The 22432-nt window shown below is 48.0% G+C and overlaps 1 protein-coding gene across 1 annotated transcript; it reads right to left on the bottom strand.

The window, feature by feature from the left end:
• Nucleotides 1–4518: 4518 nt before the first annotated feature.
• LOC127316186 (U-box domain-containing protein 70-like) lies at nucleotides 4519–22381 on the bottom strand. Its single transcript, XM_071823830.1, has 11 exons — nucleotides 22020–22381; nucleotides 15655–15797; nucleotides 14754–14839; nucleotides 13936–14159; nucleotides 13798–13864; nucleotides 13335–13454; nucleotides 12966–13112; nucleotides 12585–12893; nucleotides 12320–12353; nucleotides 4883–5580; nucleotides 4519–4713 (listed from the first exon to the last, which is right to left on the bottom strand). Exons 1-11 carry the CDS (start codon nucleotides 22379–22381, stop codon nucleotides 4519–4521), a joined length of 2385 nt encoding a protein of 794 aa, XP_071679931.1.
• Between the last annotated feature and the right edge of the window lie 51 nt (nucleotides 22382–22432).

Below are 22432 nucleotides of genomic sequence, written 5' to 3' on the forward strand. Positions count from 1 at the left end.
ATTATAGTATATCCTCAGTTGTATAAAGGAATAAACAAGTGCAAGTCGGAGAGTGAAAATCCAATAATGTGGGATGAGTGTTTGGCTTGGATGCATACTAGCAATTTTTCTTATCTTGAACAAATCTGGATTGTTGATCTCATTGCATGCCTGCTTCACTATGAAAATATAAACAAACAACGCATATCCTTTAATTTGTGTGTGCATCATTGAAGTGTACTATAAAATATTGCTAATCCCCCAGCTCACGGTTATGTTAATTAAATATTTGGATAAGCTAAACAAATGAAAGGTATATGTATGAACTTGCATGATTGCACAAATCATGCTTTAAACACTTGTGATGCCAACATAATGGCATATTCAAACTAGAGCTTTTAAGTACTCCCTCCGTCCAATAAAATATGTCCCAACTTTATCTAAATTTAAATGTATCTAGACGTGATTTAGTGTATAGATACATTCAAATTAACACAATACCGAGACATCTTTTCCTAGACAGAAGGAGTGGTACTACTTTCTACAGCGAAGGTGGACTAGTGATTAGTGTGACCGTCTGCGTTGTCAAGTGCTGAGAGCACGTTGGAAAGTCAATACAAACATCTTCTATGGCGTGGCAGGTCATGTGCAGTGTGCACGAGATGGAACCGCCCCTGGTCGGGCAAAAAAAAAGTGGCATCCAAGAACAAAATTGCGAGGATGTGTATGTGTCTAGGATTGGTATGTTCACCATCTCCGTCAGATGGTGGCATTGTCGCGTGCTCACACGGATATATAATGGCCCTATGATATCGCTCAAGGAAGAGGACAAAAAAGATGCCACATGCTCACGTAGGATATTACCTCCGTTCTGAATTGAGCTTCACAGCAGGTTCATCTTTATATTGCAATGATGGAGGTGGTAGTGTAGTAGGGATGTCCTCATCACATCTACAACGATGTTCTTAGATGCGAAGGGATGTTCCACGGCAGCAATCGGAAACGACAGGACATAGCTGAGTGACACCAGGGAATTCAACACGATAAGTGGCATTCCCCCATTCAAGGAGAAATCGATTAAGAAAAAATCAGTCAAGGGAAGATGCACTCATGGGGTGTAATAAATTTTATTATGATTTTTGGACTATGATCTTCTGGTTTAAATTTATTCCCAGACTATGAACGTGTGATGTAAAATTTATTCCTAAACTTATGATGCTTTTGTATTACGAATCATGCATGCTTAGTTATGTTATTTTGTATTGCGAACATTTTTGTTGTTGTTGCCTAATATCATGTTGCATATTATCTATGGCTTAGCTTATGCATGGCTTTGGCTTATGACACATTATCTTGGGTATAGAGATGGCGAAGAAGTGGTATGTCGTGTACAGGTAGGGTTCCATGAGTGTACGATGAGTGAGATGACTATCTCAAGCAAGTGAACATGTTCAAGAGCAACAACTACAAAGGGTACTAGAGCAAAGCTGAAGCGAAATCTAGATACATGAAGCACATGTTAGGGGAAGAGAGGAAGGAGGAAAAGAGTAAGGAGGAACAGAGGAAGAAGAACTAGAAGAAGACCATCCTAGTCTCCACAATGTTGCTTGTGATTGCAGTTTCGTTCTATGTGATTCTCATGTGTTAGATACATGTATCTACATGTATACTAACTTGTGTATTATTTGTGATGAACTTGATGTAGTATTTCGGTACTCCATTGAGGCTTAATTAATGTGAATGGATTCTATTATGCATACTTCTTTGAATTGCTTAAATTGTTGAAATAAGCTGGCGCGAAGAATCAGAACTAGAACCCAGCATGAGGTAGTGGTAGCGGGCGGGCTGGAAACGTGGCCCGTACGACGTACCAGCTGCGTGCGGGTACACGCGACTAATAGACTAATAGAAGCGGGCATGGCTAGCACGCGACAGTTAGTATGTTACTAGTCGCGCGACGCGGGCACGCGACTAATAGGTTAATAGCAGCGCGCCGAGAGGGCATGAGACAACTAATGGGCTTACTAGTCGTGTGTCCCCTACCCTACGCTACTATTAGGTCCTTACCACTGGCGAGGTACGAGTCGCGTGCCAGGGCCCGCAACTGCTAGTCCAATTTGGCACGTGATAGGTAGACTTTTTCCTACTAGTGAGTGAACCAAGGAGTGGGCATCTTGATATAGTGCACAAGATACTGAGATACTTGAAGGGGACTCCAAGAAATGGGTTGTGGTTTGCAAAGATGGACATCTTGAGGTAAATGGCTATAGTATTCTGATTGGTCTGGTTGTCAAGATGATAGAAGATCAACATCGGGCTATTGTATGTTTGTGAGAGGAAATTTGGTGTCATGGAGAAGCAAGAAAATAATAAGTTGTATCTAGATAAATAATAGAAGTTGAGAGCTTTATCTCAAGGGGTGAGTCAGATCCTCTAGGTGAAGTACCTTGTAAGCAAGTTGAAACTTTTGAGGAAGGGAACCTTGTGAGTGTGGTATGAAAATTATTCAGTTATAAGTATTGCAAATAATCCAATCCAACAAGATATGACAAAATATGTGGAAATTGATCGCTTCTTTATTAAGGAAAAAACTTGATGCTGGGATCATTAGCCTTACTCATCTCAACTCTAGGCAACAAATTATTGATTGCATGACAAAGAGACTGGGAACAACGGAATGTAATTTGGCTTGTGGTAAGATGGGGTTGATAGATATCTATCACCCATCTTGAGAGAAAGTGTTGAACATGTTTAACAGCTTTATGGCCCAAGAGGCCCAAGCCCATGTGGAAGTTGTCCTATAAAAGGAAGAAGCTATATGCATGACCCATGACACTAAATAAGCCGGAACATACACAACACACCATGCAAAGGGGCATAGCTAGAGGGTGGTTTGGATAGTCTCATGACCACCCAACCAAATTGCAAAGTAGTATGAACAGTTAGGAAAGCAAAAAAAAAAACTAGATGATTTCATCAAAGACAAAGCATGACTACACAAGAAAAGAAAACCTGCCTCCACCATTGACTATGCCCACTGCAAATGGAGACCTGCTTCTAATTTTGTAGAAATGGATTTACTCATATTTGATTATAAATCCGAGCATGACTACACAAGTAAAGGAAGCAATTTCTGGTGTGACTCTTGTGATCTATGTGGTCGACACCGTGTAAAAGTAGCAGCATTTATAACCATATGTATTGTTTTGAAACAAAGTTTTATATGCCTGTTTGATGCCATATATGTTAATACTCTTTTCTGGAAAGTTCGTATTTTTTTCTAAAAAAACTTAGAACAAAATGTAGAATTCAACTTACTCAAGGCGGAGGAGGGAGTATGTTTTATGGAGCATACTAGATAACTTTGTTGTTCGTGTATGGTTTTCAAGGTAGAGCCAAAGATCATAACATGCATAATTGATTAACTATCATGCTGTCGGGAAATCTTGACATCTGACCCCATAAAATACACTTTGGATTAGCTTAAGCAGCGTTCCTCTATTATGGGTTGCATTCTTCTACATGTGAATACAATCAACCAAACTTACTAAAGATTGCAGGGACTGCACGGAACAATTTTTATCTCTCTCAAGAAGGCGGCATCGATATAGGGTTTCACCCTAGCTGGCGCCATCTACCCCATCTTCTCCGCCTCTGACCGAGAATTGGCGGGTTCGATTCCCACCTCCTCCGTTTGCCGCTTCGATGGCAGGAGGTGGTGGAGACCTCATATGAGCATGGTCTTGTCGTAAGGTCCCTAAAGTTAGAGTTTAGTCAACGGGAAGTAATGTTATGGTGGCTATGACGTTGTGCGGGATAATAATAAGGTATATCTGTCTCCTTGTTCACCGGTGTTGAGGAAGGCGGGAATTATCTAGTCCCTGCTCTCACGGAGTGGTGGATTGTGTATTACAAGTTTGGTGTCAAAAGAATCAGTTCAATAGTGATGACTACATCTCTAGGACGTTGGTCTTTTGGGACATACGCACGAAGACTTCCCGGTTGACATCAACGTCAGGCCGAGTTCGGTAAGAGAGCGGCGACAACGGCGCGCCAACGACTTTGGCGTGATCTTTCTCTAAAAAAAACTAACTACCCAAAATACTTATTTCGGTAGAATTGGAAACTGCATTTATTTTCCGGTTTACTGGAAAGTTCATGTGAATCTTCTTCTGTTTCATACAATCCCTGACCTCTCATTTGGACAGTTTTACGTTCATAGGTTGCATAAACGTTTTTTTAATCTCTATCAAACTTATAAGCCTTTGGATCAACATCCTCGTCTCAGATTCATAACACATGACACCTCGAAAGAGTGCAATCTTAACGAGGCTTAACATAAGCACCATGTATATAAAATAAACTAAAAATTGCAGCAATGTTTCACTAAAAAAGGGCATACATTTAAAAATGCAAATTTGTGCTCAGTAGTGTGTTAGGCATATGCATCGCTTCCATGCATAGGCTGGGTATGGCCCATTTCGAAGAAGAAAAAGGTGTGTTAGGCAGCCAAGAAATAGCAAAGATGGCAAAGAAAAATCATAATTCTCCGTTGTGCTGTTGTAGCCAATCCTGGATGGCGGAGCGGAGAGCACGATTGGGGATGAGCTTGCGGTTGCAAAGTTTCAGGTTGGTCATCGGGGATGTTTGGTGACCCATACCAAGCCAAGTCCGAATAGATTCACCTTCATAGGTTAATCCATCCGCTGCAATGTGTGGATCATTCATGATATCCTGAAATTTTGACAACAGATGATTAGTCACAAGATAAGAGAGCTACTAATATCGTACTCACAATCTCTACAAAAACAAGAAACGAAAGACACCGCTCAAGTCATTTACTCTTGGCATCTATTCATGTGCTCCTGAATAGGGAAAAATCATATAATTCCTTTCTACTAACCTGAGTTATAGGACAGATAAAGTATGACGGTGTGTGGTTTTCATCCTGCACCGAACTCGAAGATGATGCCGCAACATCCCTCATAGCCTCAACTGATGTCCACAGCTGGCAAAGATCAGGCCGGCACGTCCTGCTTGGCTCAGTGCAGCTGAGACCAAACTCTGCTAACTGATGGATTTGCTCACAAGGCCACTTTCCCGCTGAGGTATCAACTATAGAGTTCAGGTCACCATGATCCATCGCATCCTTCACAATCTTCTTTATACCAACAGGAGACCTTCCAGTTAAAAGCTGCAAGACTACAATTCCAAAAGAATAAACATCAGAGCGAGTTGTCATCTTCGAGGTGGCAAGAAATTCTGGGTCCATGTATACAGAGGTCTCCACAGGATGCTCGGTGATATTGCTGTTGGACTGGTTCAGCACATGAGGAATACCAAAGTCACTAAGCTTACTGACTAAGTTAGCATCAAGTAGAATGTTGGAAGGCTTAAGATCTCCATGAATAACTGGATCAGGTTTGTTCTCGTGTAGAAATATCAGAGTCGAACATATCTCAGAAATAATACGGACACGAATACGCCATGTCAGAGCCTGCCTCTTATCCGCACATAAAAGAAAATCTTCAAGGCTGCCGTTTGATAAGAACTCATAGACAAGCGCATATGACTCTGGGCATGCTCCTAGCAGAGTTACCATGTTGGTGTTAGGCAATATACTTGTTGTATTATCAGGGGTCCAAAGGCCACAATATATAGTACATGTACAGGCGCAAATATGCAGGAAGCCCCCTAACATATGGGGAAACTACAATATACAGATATATACTCTAACACCCCCCCTCAAATTCATGGTGGATCCACAACACTGAGTTTGGAGAGGAAACTGCGCTCGAGTTTGTGCCTTTGTAAAGAAATCCGTCAACTGTAAATCTGAAGGCACATAATGAACCGCAACAACCTCATCCTGCACCTGAGCACGTGTATAAAAAGCATCAACACCAATATGCTTGGTCAGCTCATGCTTGACCGGATCACGTGCAATACTGATAGCACCTGTACTGTCAGACAAAAGTGGAGTGGGTGTCGTAACAGAGACCCCAAAATCTGCAAGCAACCACCGTAACCAGGTCACCTCAGCAATCAACAAAGCCATAGCCCGCAGCTCAGCCTCAACACTCGAACGGAAAACTGCGACCTGTTTCTTCGTCTTCCAAGCAACAAGCGAACCACCAACAAACACACAGTAAGCAGAAAGCGAACGATGATCCGTAGGATCACTCGCCCACGTAGCATCCGAATAGCACTGGAGCTGGAGAGAGCTGGAACGAGGAAAGAAAAGGCGACGAGTGATCGTACCACGAAGATAACGAAGAACACGGAGGAGATGACTATAGTGAACAGTGGTAGGAGATGAGACAAACTGACTCAGAATATGAACAGGATAAGAAATATCAGGACGAGTGACAGCAAGATAGACAAGACTCCCAACAAGATGGCGATAACGGGTGGGATCAGGAAGAGGATCACCATCAGTAGGACGAAGCTTAACATTAAGCTCCATAGGAGTATCGAGTGTGCGCTCATCCCCAAGAGCAGCACGAGCAAGAAGATCCTGGATGTACTTTTCCTGAGAGATAGAAAAGCCATCAGAGGTGGAGGAAACCTCAATGCCAAGAAAATAGCGAAGAGGACCAATATCAGTCATAAGAAACTGATCACGAAGACGAGCCTTGACAAAGGCAATATACTCAGGATCATCACCAGTAATGATCATATCATCAACATAGAGAAGAAGAAGAGTACGTCCACGAGGAGAAGTGTGAACGAAAAGTGCTGGATCATGAAGACTAGGAGAGAAACCAGCAGCAGTCACCACAGAGGCAAAGCGCTCAAACCAGGCACGAGGGGCCTGTTTGAGACCATAGAGAGAACGTCGAAGACGACAAACCATCCCATCGGGAACAGAATACCCAGGAGGAGGTTGCATGTAAACCTCCTCACTCAACTCGCCATTAAGAAAAGCATTCTGAACATCAAGCTGGGAGACAGACCAGCGGCGAACAGAAGCAACAGCAAGAAGGGTACGCACAGTAGTCATATGAGCCACAGGGGCAAAAGTCTCATCATAGTCACGGCCGTGCTCCTGCTGAAAGCCACGAGCCACAAGACGCGCTTTATAGCGCTCAAGAGATCCATCAGAACGAGTCTTAATTTTATAGACCCACTTACACGTGATAGGACGAACACCAGAAGGTGGAGAAACAAGATCCCAAGTGCCAGTGCGCTCAAGCGCAGCGATCTCCTCAGCCATGGCAAGCTGCCATTCAGGATGACGCTCGGCATCCCGATAAGAAGTCGGCTCGGAAACGACAGAGAGACCATACTGACTAGGAGAGTAACGAGCTGGAGCACGACGCTGACGGACAGGCCGTGAAGGGGGAAGATCATCAGCAGAGGACAACTCATCAGAAAAAGCGGAAGAGGGGACATCATCAGAAGGATCCGAAGCCAGAGAACGAGGAGTACTAGGTGGACTAGACGGAGGAGAGGACGGCGCCGAAGGGGGCACATCAGGACTAGGAGGGGGAGGAAACGGGATAGCGGGGGGTGCATCCGGAAAAAGAAGAAAATAGATATCATCCACCGGGTAAGTACCCGAGGTGGGACGAGGATAGAAGGGACGCGTCTCATCAAACGTGACATCACGAGAGATGCGCATCCGACGACCAACGGGGTCCCAACAGCGATAGCCCTTATGCTCATCACTGTATCCGAGAAAAACACACTCAACAGACTGAGCGGTCAGCTTGGTGCGATCGCGAGGAGGGAGAAGAACATAGCAAACGCAACCAAATAAACGAAGTGTCGAGTAATCTGGAGAGCAACCAGAAAGACGCTCGAGAGGAATGCCACCCTAAAGGGCAGCAGAAGGCTGAATGTTAATGAGGTAAGTCGACGTAGCGACAGCCTCAGCCCAGAAATGCGGCGGAAGAGAGGAAGCAATCATCATAGCCGTCTGGGGATGCTCTCTACCTATCTGTGGTCCGCCAGGAGCATGCCCTTCAGCAGGGTGATTCTACTATTGATGAGTTCTACACTCAGAGTGCTGCTATTTGGCGTCAGCTTGATTCTCTCCGTACAGCTGTGTGTGCCACCTGTCCTATTTGTCGATCGTGCGCGCGGATCTGGAGTTTCAGCGCGTTTTTGAGTTCTTGTCGCGGCTCCGTAAGGAGTTTGAGCCGCGCCGGGCCCAGCTGCTTGCCCGTGGTCGTGTTCCGCTCTCTGAGGTACTTGCTGAGCTTCGTGCTGAGGAGACTCGTCTTCGTGGTGCTGGTCTTCTTGAGGTTCCCTCTGTTCTTACTGCTCGTGGCCCTCCTGTACCGTCTGCTCGTGGACCTTCTATGCCGCCGGCCTCGTTGCGGCCTCCGGCACAGCCGATACTTCCTACTCCTCCATTCCAGGGTCAGCGTTAGCCCCAGCAGCCTTGTGGTTCGACGTCACCTCCTTGCACCTACTGTGGCAGGCCTAGCCACACTATCTCTTCTTGCTGGCAGAGGGATCCCAGCTTACGCCCGCCGCATCTTACTCGTCGTCAGGCTGGTTCTTCAGGATCTTCTGCTGTTGCGCTATCGGATCAGGACATTATCCGTGGTCTTCGTGGTCTGCTCGGTACAGTGCTCTTCCTCGACGGTACCGCTGGTTCTCGTGCTCGGCTCTTCGGCACCGCGCGACCACCACCTTCCACACAATCGAGTACGTCATCCCCGTGGTATCTGGATTCGGAGCTTCTTTTCATATGACCTCTCGCGTTGCCTTCTATTCTCTCTGCTCTTCGCTCTCTTGTTTCGCCTTGTTCGTGTTATCACGGCTGATGGTACCTCTCTCCTCGTTTCCGCCGAGGCACCCTTTCTACTACCTCTTTCTCTCGTTCCTCGATGTTTCTCATGTTCCTAGTCTTAAGATGAACCCGTTTCCGCTAGTCGCCCATCGATTCTGGTTGTCGCGTCATTCTTGACGCCGATTCTTGTGCTGTTCAGACCGCCGTACACGAGTCCCTCGGTTGGAGCTGGCCCTCGCAGCCTTGAGTCCCCGGGCTCTGGGAGTTAGACCGGCTTCGCGTTCCTTCATCGCCACTTCATCTACCGGTTCTCCTGCGGTTCTTTACATCCTTGGATCTTTTCAGCAGTGGCATCATCGGCTGGGTCACCTCTGTGGCTCCCGTTTATCGTCATTAGTTCGTCGTGGTCTTCTGGGGTCTGTCTCAGGAGACGTGTCTTTGCATTCGTGTCAGGGTTGTAGGCTAGGCAAACAGATTCAGCTTTCCTATCCTACTAGTGCGTCTGTATCTCAGCGACCTTTTGATTTAGTTCATTCGGATGTTTGGGGTCCGGCTCCCTTTCCTTCGAAAGGGGGTCATCGATACTATATTTTGTTTATTGATGACTTTTCGCGATACACCTGGTTGTTTCTTATGCACTCTCGCAGTGAGGTGCTTTCTATTTATCAGCGTTTTGCAGCCATGGTTCGTACTCAGTATTCCACGCCTATTCGTGTGTTTCGTGCTGACTCTGCAGGAGAGTATATCTCCCAGCACCTGCGTGGTGTTCTTGCTGAGCAGGGCACCCTTGCCCAGTTCTCATGTCCCGGCGCCCATGTTCAAAATGGTGTCGCCGAGCGTAAGCATCGTCACATTCTTAAGACTACCCGTGCTATGATGATTGCTTCCTCTCTTCCGCCGCATTTCTGGGCTGAGGCTGTCGCTACGTCGACTTACCTCATTAACATTCAGCCTTCTGCTGCCCTTCAGGGTGGCATTCCTCTCGAGCGTCTTTCTGGTTGCTCTCCAGATTACTCGACACTTCGTTTATTTGGTTGCGTTTGCTATGTTCTTCTCCCTCCTCGCGATCGCACCAAGCTGACCGCTCAGTCTGTTGAGTGTGTTTTTCTCGGATACAGTGATGAGCATAAGGGCTATCGCTGTTGGGACCCCGTTGGTCGTCGGATGCGCATCTCTCGTGATGTCACGTTTGATGAGACGCGTCCCTTCTATCCTCGTCCCACCTCGGGTACTTACCCGGTGGATGATATCTCTTTTCTTCTTTTTCCGGATGCACCCCCCGCTATCCCGTCTCCTCCCCCTCCTAGTCCTGATGTGCCCCCTTCGGCGCCGTCCTCTCCTCCGTCTAGTCCACCTAGTACTCCTCGTTCTCTGGCTTCGGATCCTTCTGATGATGTCCCTTCTTCCGCTTCTTCTGATGAGTTGTCCTCTGCTGATGACCTTCCCCCTTCATGGCCTGTCCGTCAGCGTCGTGCTCCAGCTCGTTACTCTCCTAGTCAGTATGGTCTCTCTGTCGTTTCCGAGCCGACTTCTTATCGGGATGCCGAGCGTCATCCTGAATGGCAGCTTGCCATGGCTGAGGAGATCGCTGCGCTTGAGCGCACTGGCACTTGGGATCTTGTTTCTCCACCTTCTGGTGTTCGTCCTATCACGTGTAAGTGGGTCTATAAAATTAAGACTCGTTCTGATGGATCTCTTGAGCGCTATAAAGCGCGTCTTGTGGCTCGTGGCTTTCAGCAGGAGCACGGCCGTGACTATGATGAGACTTTTGCCCCTGTGGCTCATATGACTACTGTGCGTACCCTTCTTGCTGTTGCTTCTGTTCGCCACTGGTCTGTCTCCCACTTGATGTTCGTAATGCTTTTCTTAATGGCGAGTTGAGTGAGGAGGTTTACATGCAACCTCCTCCTGGGTATTCTGTTCCCGATGGGATGGTTTGTCGTCTTCGACGTTCTCTCTATGGTCTCAAACAGGCCCCTCGTGCCTGGTTTGAGCGCTTTGCCTCTGTGGTGACTGCTGCTGGTTTCTCTCCTAGTCTTCATGATCCAGCACTTTTCGTTCACACTTCTCCTCGTGGACGTACTCTTCTTCTTCTCTATGTTGATGATATGATCATTACTGGTGATGATCCTGAGTATATTGCCTTTGTCAAGGCTCGTCTTCGTGATCAGTTTCTTATGACTGATCTTGGTCCTCTTCGCTATTTTCTTGGCATTGAGGTTTCCTCCACCTCTGATGGCTTTTCTATCTCTCAGGAAAAGTACATCCAGGATCTTCTTGCTCGTGCTGCTCTTGGGGATGAGCGCACAGTCGATACTCCTATGGAGCTTAATGTTAAGCTTCGTCCTACTGATGGTGATCCTCTTCCTGATCCCACCCGTTATCGCCATCTTGTTGGGAGTCTTGTCTATCTTGTTGTCACTCGTCCTGATATTTCTTATCCTGTTCATATTCTGAGTCAGTTTGTCTCATCTCCTACCACTGTTCACTATAGTCATCTCCTCCGTGTTCTTCGTTATCTTCGTGGTACGATCACTCGTCGCCTTTTCTTTCCCCGTTCCAGCTCTCTCCAGCTCCAGTGCTATTCGGATGCTACGTGGGCGAGTGATCCTACGGATCGTCGTTCGCTTCTCGCTTCTTGTGTGTTTCTAGGTGGTTCGCGTGTTCCTTGGAAGACGAAGAAACAGTCGCAGCTTTCCCGTTCGAGTGTAGAGGCTGAGCTGCGGTCTATGGCTTTGTTGATTGCTGAGGTGACCTGGTTACGGTGGTTGCTTGCAGATTTTGGGGTCTCTGTTACGACACCCACTCCACTTTTGTCTGACAGTACAGGTGCTATCAGTATTGCACGTGATCCGGTCAAGCATGAGCTGACCAAGCATATTGGTGTTGATGCTTTTTATACATGTGCTCAGGTGCAGGATGAGGTTGTTGCGGTTCATTATGTGCCTTCAGATTTACAGTTGGCGGATTTCTTTACAAAGGCACAAACTCGAGCGCAGCATGACTTTTTCCTCTCCAAACTCAGTGTTGTGGATCCACCATGAGTTTGAGGGGGGGTGTTAGAGTATATATCTGTATATTGTAGTTTCCCCATATGTTAGGGGGCTTCCTGCATATTTGCGCCTGTACATGTACTATATATTGTGGCCTTTAGCCCCCTGATAATACAACAAGTATATTGCCTAACATGGTAGAGGCCACGGGCGTCGATCGGAGCGGAGATCGACCAGGGGCGCGACCCGGCGCGCGGAGAAGGCAGAGATCGCCGAGCGGGCGAGCGGGGCGTCGATCGGGGAGAGCGGGGCGTCGATCGGTAGCAGCACCACGGCGGCGGACGGAGATCAACAGGAATTGACCAGCAGGAAGCGGGGGCAGACGGAGTCGGCCAGATCGAGAACGGAGGACGAACGAGCGACGGAACAAGAAACGTCGCCGGGAATTAGAGGATCAATTTTGCTCTGATACCATGTTAGGCAATATACTTGTTGTATTATCAGGGGGCCAAAGGCCACAATATATAGTACATGTACACGCGCAAATATGCAGGAAGCCCCCTAACATATGGGGAAACTACAATATACAGATATATACTCTAACAGTTGGGATGTCTCACCCTACTATGTATAGCAATCTGCAACAGAAATCCAAAAGGAATTGTTTATCAGTAGTCCTTTTGGAAGTACTAATTCTATTCAAGTTCGAGTTTTGAGAACGTATCCGCAGGTGCAACAAAGCGCTCATCCCTTGCTTGTTACGGAAATTCTTTCTTAAAAGCTAAAGGGCTAAATAATGGGTGGCATCACAAATTTTTTCCAGCATGACATAGGCAAATTAAAATTCAGAATGAGTTCAATGGCACTACCTCTTCTTCAAACTGCGAGCGCCCTTGTAAAACATCAGGTCTCAGCACCTTTATTGCAACTTTCATGTTCCAGAGGACACCTTGGTACACAGAAGCAAATTCACCCCCTCCTATCTTCAGTGAAGTACTCAAATTTTCTGTTGCACACTCCAGTTCAGATGATGAAAACCGGCGCAAAACTGAAAGGATCTTGCCTCTTCTCTGGCGTAACATTTCAACCTCTCTAACTGCATCATTTAGCAATTGGTCATACTCTGATTGAAGCCAATTACAACGCTCTTTAAATTCCAAGAGCTGATGTTGAACATTCTCGCTATGCTCTTTGGCTTTCTGAAGTTCCTCAGTGTAACGCCTTTTCGATTCCATGAGCTCATGTTGAACATGCTCATTATGCTGATTGGCTTTCTGAAGTTCATCAGTGACCTCATCTAGTCGTACTTTAAGTTGTTGAAACTCTTGATGTGTTTTGGAACGATCTTCCTCAGTTTCTTTCTGTCGCTGCACCTGCTTTTCCTCTAATGTCCTGGCCTGCAGAATTACACCCGGTTCGTTCATATTTATATGCGATAGATGACTTGACTAGTATGGCTTCATTTATCATCAAATAGACTGCTAAGTTTGTAATAAGAATGGTTGAATCTAGAGAGTGCATGCACAACCGATAGGACCCTCCAGTCTGGATAAGATAACTTTATCCAAAAAGAAATTCTTATCCTGATAATTATATAGGACATAAAGAAATTAATTTACCATTCGTTCAATTTCAATCCGCCTCAAGTGCTCGTCAGAGGCTTCTTTCTTGAATACTGCAACTTCTTCCATGTACTTTTTAAGTTCATTACACAAATCAATGTCTGAATGCCAATCTCTCTGTTACGATCATTGAGGGGAAATAATTAGTAACTTGGGAAATAAAGCTCAACCAGATATTTATGAAGGGGTAAATTTTAACTATTGATTAGCCAGTATTCATTGAGCTATGCTTCATGTACACCATACAGATTGTTTAAGATTTCTAGTAGCACTTATTAAGCTTAATCATATGTAGGCACCTTGCCAGTTACAGTACAGTTTCTCTGTTCCCTGCTGCATAAGGATTTTACCTGAGTCACAGTGCAGTAGTGCACCATGCATGAAGGACACTTATATGGAAGAATTAAGAAGAAACAAATAATGATGGAAGACTTTTCACAAAAAAATAAACTAGACTAACCAAAATGTCTTTTAAATCATCAGGTCCAACGTCGACGCCACGAGACCTCTCAATACATGCCAGACATCTAGGCCACACACAAAAAATGTCAGTTCATGTTATAGTGTCAATAAGTCAAAGAGACGGCTGGAAAGCTACCTCCTTATTCCATCAGCTACAACGAGATTGCTTGGATCACGCTTCAAACCCTCTATATATGTTGCCAGAGAACCTTCATAATTGTGCATCAGGGCTTGAACCTTCGCTTTACACACATAACCAATCAGAAATGTAGGATCCAGCTCAATACATTTTTCCGCATCTTCCAAACCTTCGGGCAGAGCTCCGAGAAAGATGTGACAGTAAGCTCTGTTGCTAAGAACCTGAATGGTCAATCATAAAAATATCATTAGAGTAAAATATAACAGCAATCAGGGTGGCAAGGTAAAGTGGGATGCTCTGGATCATGCCTTACAGTTAACGATGTATAACAAAGACAGCTCATAGATGATATGTTATGTGACAGACGTTTATTGATCAGAGTCTCATCTAACTTGAATGGAGAAACAAATTTAACCATTGAGCTAAAATTTCCTTCAGATGCTATATATAGTATAATCACTGTAAAGTATAAACCAAAATACTTACTGCAGCAAACAGACCTTGGCTCTGGTGGTTAGGTCCCTTGTGGTGGAACCAGCCCACCCAGGTTCAAGTCCTAGACTTGGCATGGGTGTTTGCATTTACCTGGATTTATTCCAGGATTTAATCGGCGCTATGCTTTCAGTGGTAGGTGACGTGCCCGTCAACAGCGAGGCGCCAGTGGTGACTTCGTCAACCTCAAGATATGCCGGCTCAATCCCTCGGAGGTGCTCATAGGGGTAGGGTGTGCGTGTGTGCGTTCATAGGGCTGTTTGTACGTGCGTGTTTGTGAGCGTCTGCGTTGTACTGTGTTCTCAAAAAAAAAAATTACTTACTGCAGGCTCATTTGGATTCTTTTTAATAGCTTCAGAATAATGAGCCGCTGCTTCCTGATGTTTTTTCTTGTAGAAGAGTTCATTGCCTGAAACATGCATAGCTTTGCACATTCAGAAGCAGCAGTTCTACTCCTACATCACAATGACAGTACTAAATGGAGCTGGATGTATCATGCTTGACGAAAGAACATAGATTGGTAGGGGCCCTGTCCATTATCAGCACACTACATTTCTTAAACCAAATAAAAGGTTATGTCAACAGTTAGGACTGGATTATTGATCCAGTTGGTGGTCCTTCAAACAAAACATGTCAGTACAGTATAAGCCTTAGTCCTCTTAAGGTATTACAGTTACCTCTACACACACACACGACAAGTACACAAACCAAATCCTCACAATATATTTGTAATTTACTACTTCCTCGGATCCAAAATGTAGGTTATTGAAGCCTTTTCGATTTGATCCAGAATCTACAGTCCAAATGCAATTTTTCTCATGTTGTTCCAACTTAGCCCTAATTAATTTCATCAAGAATGGGCCAAAAATCTAGTAGCATTTTTTTTTTTTTACTTACTGCAGTTGTGATGAAACAGGAAATATGTGTTGAAGCAAATGAAGGTGCGTCGATGGAGTCTCCCTCAGCCTTACTATCACGGTGGACACACTGGATTCTCGACTTTACTCACGGGAATTGGAACAGCAGTTCTCCCTCGTCCTTACTATCACGGTGGACACACTGGATACTCGATTTTACTCACCGGAATTGGAACCGCGATTCGTTGAACGCTTGAGGTGCACACAGGACACATAGACACCAAGAACAGAACGAACAGGCGCACAAACTGCCCTAATCAAAAACAGCAATGTACGCATATATGTACGTATGAGGAAACATCCAGACCTTCATTCCAGACGCGGCGGTACTCGGCCTCTTCCGCATCTAGCCGCTCCTGCGCCTCGATTTCCTTCCTCAAGCTCTCCTCCTCGAGCCGCCTGGCTTGCGTCCGTGTGCGCACTTTGTTGTCGCGGCGGAGCTCCCTGTCCCTGCCCGCACTACAGGAAAAAAGCTCAGTGCCGTGCACGGGTCTTTGCCGTGTGCTTCCATCGCCCTTTGCCGTGCGAAAGTTCTTTGCCGTGCGCCTCGCGCACGGCAATGAATTCTTTGCCGTGTGGCTCCGGGGCGACGCACGGCAAACAAACAGCGCACGGCAAAGAGCCAGCACGGCGCTCGGCAAAGCATCCCCGCACGGCAAAGCACCCAGATGGCGCACGGCAAAGTAACCCCCCACGGCAAAGAGGCCACGAAGGCGCACGGCAAAGACGCATGCACGGCAACGACGGCTTTGCCGTGCAGCCCAACCCTTTGCCGTGCGTTTTTGCACGGCACAGAGTACAGTTTCATTTCTTTCCCTTCTTTTGTAGTATTCATATTTATATTAATACTTATATTTGTTGTAAAATTAGTTTTTACTTTTTGTAGACTATTTGTTAGTGTTACTTAATACAATCTGTATACCGATAAAACAAGTAATCTACATCTTCATCGACCCCTCCCCCCAACATATCAGGGTTTCTGAGCAAATTAACGGGGGTTCGGTGTCTGCTAAGTGTTATCGCCCCCACATATTTGGTGCAATTTCTTGCAGCTTTACACCTTACACAACACTTCCAAACATATTCTAGGTCCACATGAAAGTTTTGGTGGCATTCCGGTGCCCCGGCGGTCGTTCCCCCCCGATAACGGCGGTCTGCGTGCCTCGGGGGGTCTACCCCCCTAGATTTCACCGCGCGAGGTTCCACCAACATACTTTTTGATAGGTTTAGTTTTGTTTAGGACATATACACATGGAAAGCTAGGTTTGGCACACTTTGGCACACTATAGCCACCGGTATACCCGCAGCGGGACACTTCAGCCTACAAGTCGAGGAATCTTCCAAGTGTTATCGCCCGAAAGGGAGGAATCTCACACATGGGAGCTATGCCTTGCACCATTTGGTGAATCACACCTTCCAACACACTTTCACACATATCCTAGGTCCACATGCAAGTGTTGGTGGCATTCCGGTGCCCCGGCGGTCGTCCCCCCCCGATAACGGCGGTCTGCGTGCCTCGGGGGGTCTACCCCCCTAGATTTCACCGCGCGAGGTTCCACCAACATACTTTTTGATAGGTTTAGTTTTGTTTAGGACATATACACATGGAAAGCTAGGTTTGGCACACTTTGGCACACTATAGCCACCGGTATACCCGCAGCGGGACACTTCAGCCTACAAGTCGAGGAATCTTCCAAGTGTTATCGCCCGAAAGAGAGGAATCTCACACATGGGAGCTATGCCTTGCACCATTTGGTGAATCACACCTTCCAACACACTTTCACACATATCCTAGGTCCACATGCAAGTGTTGGTGGCATTCCGGTGCCCCGGCGGTCGTTCCCCGATAACGGCGGTCATGCGTGCCTCGGGGGTCTACCCCTAGGTTTCACCGCGCGAGGTTCCACCAACATACTTTTTGATAGGTTTAGTTTTGTTTAGGACATATACACGTGGAAAGCTAGGTTTGGCACACTTTGGCACACTATAGCCACCGGTATACCCGCAATGGGACACTTGACCTACAAGTCGAGGAATCTTCCAAGTGTTATCGCCCGAAAGAGAGGAATCTCACACATGGGAGCTATGCCTTGCACCATTTGGTGAATCACACCTTCCAACACACTTTCACACATATCCTAGGTCCACATGCAAGTGTTGGTGGCATTCCGGTGCCCCGGCGGTCGTTCCCACGATAACGGCGGTCTGCGTGCCTCGGGGTCTACCCCCTAGATTTCACCGCGCGAGGTTCCACCAACATACTTTTTGATAGGTTTAGTTTTGTTTAGGACATATACACATGGAAAGCTAGGTTTGGCACACTTTGGCACACTATAGCCACCGGTATACCCGCGACGGGACACTTCAGCCTACAAGTCGAGGAATCTTCCAAGTGTTATCGCCCGAAAGAGAGGAATCTCACACATGGGAGCTATGCCTTGCACCATTTGGTGAATCACACCTTCCAACACACTTTCACACATATCCTAGGTCCACATGCAAGTGTTGGTGGCATTCCGGTGCCCCGGCGGTCGTCCCCCCCCCCCCGATAACGGCGGTCTGCGTGCCTCGGGGGGTCTACCCCCCTAGATTTCACCGCGCGAGGTTCCACCAACATACTTTTTGATAGGTTTAGTTTTGTTTAGGACATATACACATGGAAAGCTAGGTTTGGCACACTTTGGCACACTATAGCCACCGGTATACCCGCAGCGGGACACTTTAGCCTACAAGTCGAGGAATCTTCCAAGTGTTATCGCCGAAAGAGAGGAATCTCACACATGGGAGCTATGCCTTGCACCATTTGGTGAATCACACCTTCCAACACACTTTCACACATATCCTAGGTCCACATGCAAGTGTTGGTGGCATTCCGGTGCCCCGGCGGTCGTTCCCCTCGATAACGGCGGTCTGCGTGCCTCGGGGTCTACCCCCTAGATTTCACCGCGCGAGGTTCCACCAACATACTTTTTGATAGGTTTAGTTTTGTTTAGGACATATACACATGGAAAGCTAGGTTTGGCACACTTTGGCACACTATAGCCACCGGTATACCCGCAGCGGGACACTTCAGCCTACAAGTCGAGGAATCTTCCAAGTGCTATCGCCCGAAAGAGAGGAATCTCACACATGGGAGCTATGCCTTGCACCATTTGGTGAATCACACCTTCCAACACACTTTCACACATATCCTAGGTCCACATGCAAGTGTTGGTGGCATTCCGGTGCCCGGCGGTCGTCCCCCGATAACGGCGGTCTGCGTGCCTCGGGGTCTACCCCCCCTAGATTTCACCGCGCGAGGTTCCACCAACATACTTTTTGATAGGTTTAGTTTTGTTTAGGACATATACACATGGAAAGCTAGGTTTGGCACACTTTGGCACACTATAGCCACCGGTATACCCGCAGCGGGACACTTGACCTACAAGTCGAGGAATCTTCCAAGTGTTATCGCCCGAAAGAGAGGAATCTCACACATGGGAGCTATGCCTTGCACCATTTGGTGAATCACACCTTCCAACACACTTTCACACATATCCTAGGTCCACATGCAAGTGTTGGTGGCATTCCGGTGCCCCGGCGGTCGTTCCCCCCCCGATAACGGCGGTCTGCGTGCCTCGGGGTCTACCCCTAGATTTCACCGCGCGAGGTTCCACCAACATACTTTTTGATAGGTTTAGTTTTGTTTAGGACATATACACATGGAAAGCTAGGTTTGGCACACTTTGGCACACTGTAGCCACCGGTATACCCGCAGCGGGACACTTGACCTACAAGTCGAGGAATCTTCCAAGTGTTATCGCCCGAAAGAGAGGAATCTCACACATGGGAGCTATGCCTTGCACCATTTGGTGAATCACACCTTCCAACACACTTTCACACATATCCTAGGTCCACATGCAAGTGTTGGTGGCATTCCGCGGCCCGGCCGGTCGGGCCCCCCCCCGATAACGGCGGTCTGCGTGCCTCGGGGGGTCTACCCCCCTAGATTTCACCGCGCGAGGTTCCACCAACATACTTTTTGATAGGTTTAGTTTTGTTTAGGACATATACACATGGAAAGCTAGGTTTGGCACACTTTGGCACACTATAGCCACCGGTATACCCGCAGCGGGACACTTCAGCCTACAAGTCGAGGAATCTTCCAAGTGTTATCGCCCGAAAGAGAGGAATCTCACACATGGGAGCTATGCCTTGCACCATTTGGTGAATCACACCTTCCAACACACTTTCACACATATCCTAGGTCCACATGCAAGTGTTGGTGGCATTCCGGTGGACCGGAGGTCGTTCCCCGATAACGGCGGTCTGCGTGCCTCTGGGTCTACCCCCTAGATTTCACCGCGCGAGGTTCCACCAACATACTTTTTGATAGGTTTAGTTTTGTTTAGGACATATACACATGGAAAGCTAGGTTTGGCACACTTTGGCACACTGTAGCCACCGGTATACCCGCAATGGGACACTTGACCTACAAGTCGAGGAATCTTCCAAGTGTTATCGCCCGAAAGAGAGGAATCTCACACATGGGAGCTATGCCTTGCACCATTTGGTGAATCACACCTTCCAACACACTTTCACACATATCCTAGGTCCACATGCAAGTGTTGGTGGCATTCCGGTGCCCGCGGTCGTTCCCCGATAACGGCGGTCTGCGTGCCTCGGGGGTCTACCCCCCTAGATTTCACCGCGCGAGGTTCCACCAACATACTTTTTGATAGGTTTAGTTTTGTTTAGGACATATACACATGGAAAGCTAGGTTTGGCACACTTTGGCACACTATAGCCACCGGTATACCCGCAGCGGGACACTTGACCTACAAGTCGAGGAATCTTCCAAGTGTTATCGCCCGAAAGAGAGGAATCTCACACATGGGAGCTATGCCTTGCACCATTTGGTGAATCACACCTTCCAACACACTTTCACACATATCCTAGGTCCACATGCAAGTGTTGGTGGCATTCCGGTGCCCCGGCGGTCGTTCCCCCCCCGATAACGGCGGTCTGCGTGCCTCGGGGGGTCTACCCCCCTAGATTTCACCGCGCGAGGTTCCACCAACATACTTTTTGATAGGTTTAGTTTTGTTTAGGACATATACACATGGAAAGCTAGGTTTGGCACACTTTGGCACACTATAGCCACCGGTATACCCGCAGCGGGACACTTCACCTACAAGTCGAGGAATCTTCCAAGTGCTATCGCCCGAAAGAGAGGAATCTCACACATGGGAGCTATGCCTTGCACCATTTGGTGAATCACACCTTCCAACACACTTTCACACATATCCTAGGTCCACATGCAAGTGTTGGTGGCATTCCGGTGCCCGGCGGTCGTTCCCCGATAACTGCGGTCTGCGTGCCTCGGGGTGTCTACCAGCCTAGATTTCACGTCTGGCGTTTCCTCGAACATACTTTTTGATAGGTTTAGTTTTGTTTAGGACATATACACATGGAAAGCTAGGTTTGGCACACTTTGGCACACTATAGCCACCGGTATACCCGCAGCGGACACTTCAGCCTACAAGTCGAGGAATCTTCCAAGTGTTATCGCCGAAAGAGAGGAATCTCACACATGGGAGCTATGCCTTGCACCATTTGGTGAATCACACCTTCCAACACACTTTCACACATATCCTAGCTGACCATGCCAGTGTTGGTGGCTTTACGGTGGCCGGTCGGTCGTTCCCCCCCGATAACGGCGGTCTGCGTGCCTCGGGGGGTCTACCCCCCTAGATTTCACCGCGCGAGGTTCCACCAACATACTTTTTGATAGGTTTAGTTTTGTTTAGGACATATACACATGGAAAGCTAGGTTTGGCACACTTTGGCACACTATAGCCACCGGTATACCCGCAGCGGGACACTTCAGCCTACAAGTCGAGGAATCTTCCAAGTGCTATCGCCCGAAAGAGAGGAATCTCACACATGGGAGCTATGCCTTGCACCATTTGGTGAATCACACCTTCCAACACACTTTCACACATATCCTAGGTCCACATGCAAGTGTTGGTGGCATTCCGGTGCCCCGGCGGTCGTTCCCCCCCGATAACGGCGGTCTGCGTGCCTCGGGGGGTCTACCCCCCTAGATTTCACCGCGCGAGGTTCCACCAACATACTTTTTGATAGGTTTAGTTTTGTTTAGGACATATACACATGGAAAGCTAGGCCTCGGCGGTCATTCCCCCTCCCCCCCGATAACGGCGGTGTGCGTGCCTCGGATGTTCACCTTATCACAAATGATATCCCAAATACAATTCAGCATGTTCACCTTATCACAAATGATTTCGCAAATACATAAAATTTTGTAGTAAAAAGTATTTGGACACGATGTTTCTACACCAGGATGCATATATACACCCTAAACAAAAAAAATCATTGTTGAATAAAAAAAAAAAAAACTTTGCCGTGCACAATCGCACGGCAAAGATCTCTGCCGTGCAAAGGCACACGGCAAAGAGCTTTGCCGGCAAAAGCGCACGGCACCGTCCACGTCCGCACGGCAAAGCCGCTTTGCCGCACGGCAAAGAAGCCTTGCACGGCAAAGGCCGTGGATAAGGTATCTGCAGCGCGGACCGCGCGCGACTCCCTCCTCCACACACACACGCACGCGCCCTGGCCTCCTTTTCCCAGCTCGCCGCCGCCGCCAGGGACGCGCCGCCCACGCCCGCCCGCCGCACGCCGCCGCATCGACCTCCCCCGCCGCACGCCGCCGCCTCGACCTCCCCCGCCGCTGCCGCCGCTCTCTCGCCCGGCCCTCCCCGCCGCCGCGCGCTGCTTCCACGCCCGCTGCGCGCCGCTCCCTTGCTCCGGCCCTCCCCGCTGCCGCCGCTTCCCCCGCCGCGGCGAGCGAGGCAGCTGCTTCTCCCCGCCGCTGCCCTCCCCGCGGCTGTCGCTCCGCCGCCGCTGCCGCTCCGGCCGCGGCCGCTCTGCTCCCTCACCCGGCCCTCCCCGCTGCCGCTCCCCGCCGTGGCCGCTGCTGCTCCCGGCCGCTGCCGCTCACCCGCAGGCTGCCGGCCCCTCACCCGCACTGCCATTGCTGCTCACCCGCCGGCGGCGAGCCGGTATGTGGAACTTATTTTTTGCAT

Source organism: Lolium perenne, chromosome 7, assembly GCF_019359855.2.
Source record: "Lolium perenne isolate Kyuss_39 chromosome 7, Kyuss_2.0, whole genome shotgun sequence".
Taxonomy (NCBI): domain Eukaryota; kingdom Viridiplantae; phylum Streptophyta; class Magnoliopsida; order Poales; family Poaceae; genus Lolium; species Lolium perenne.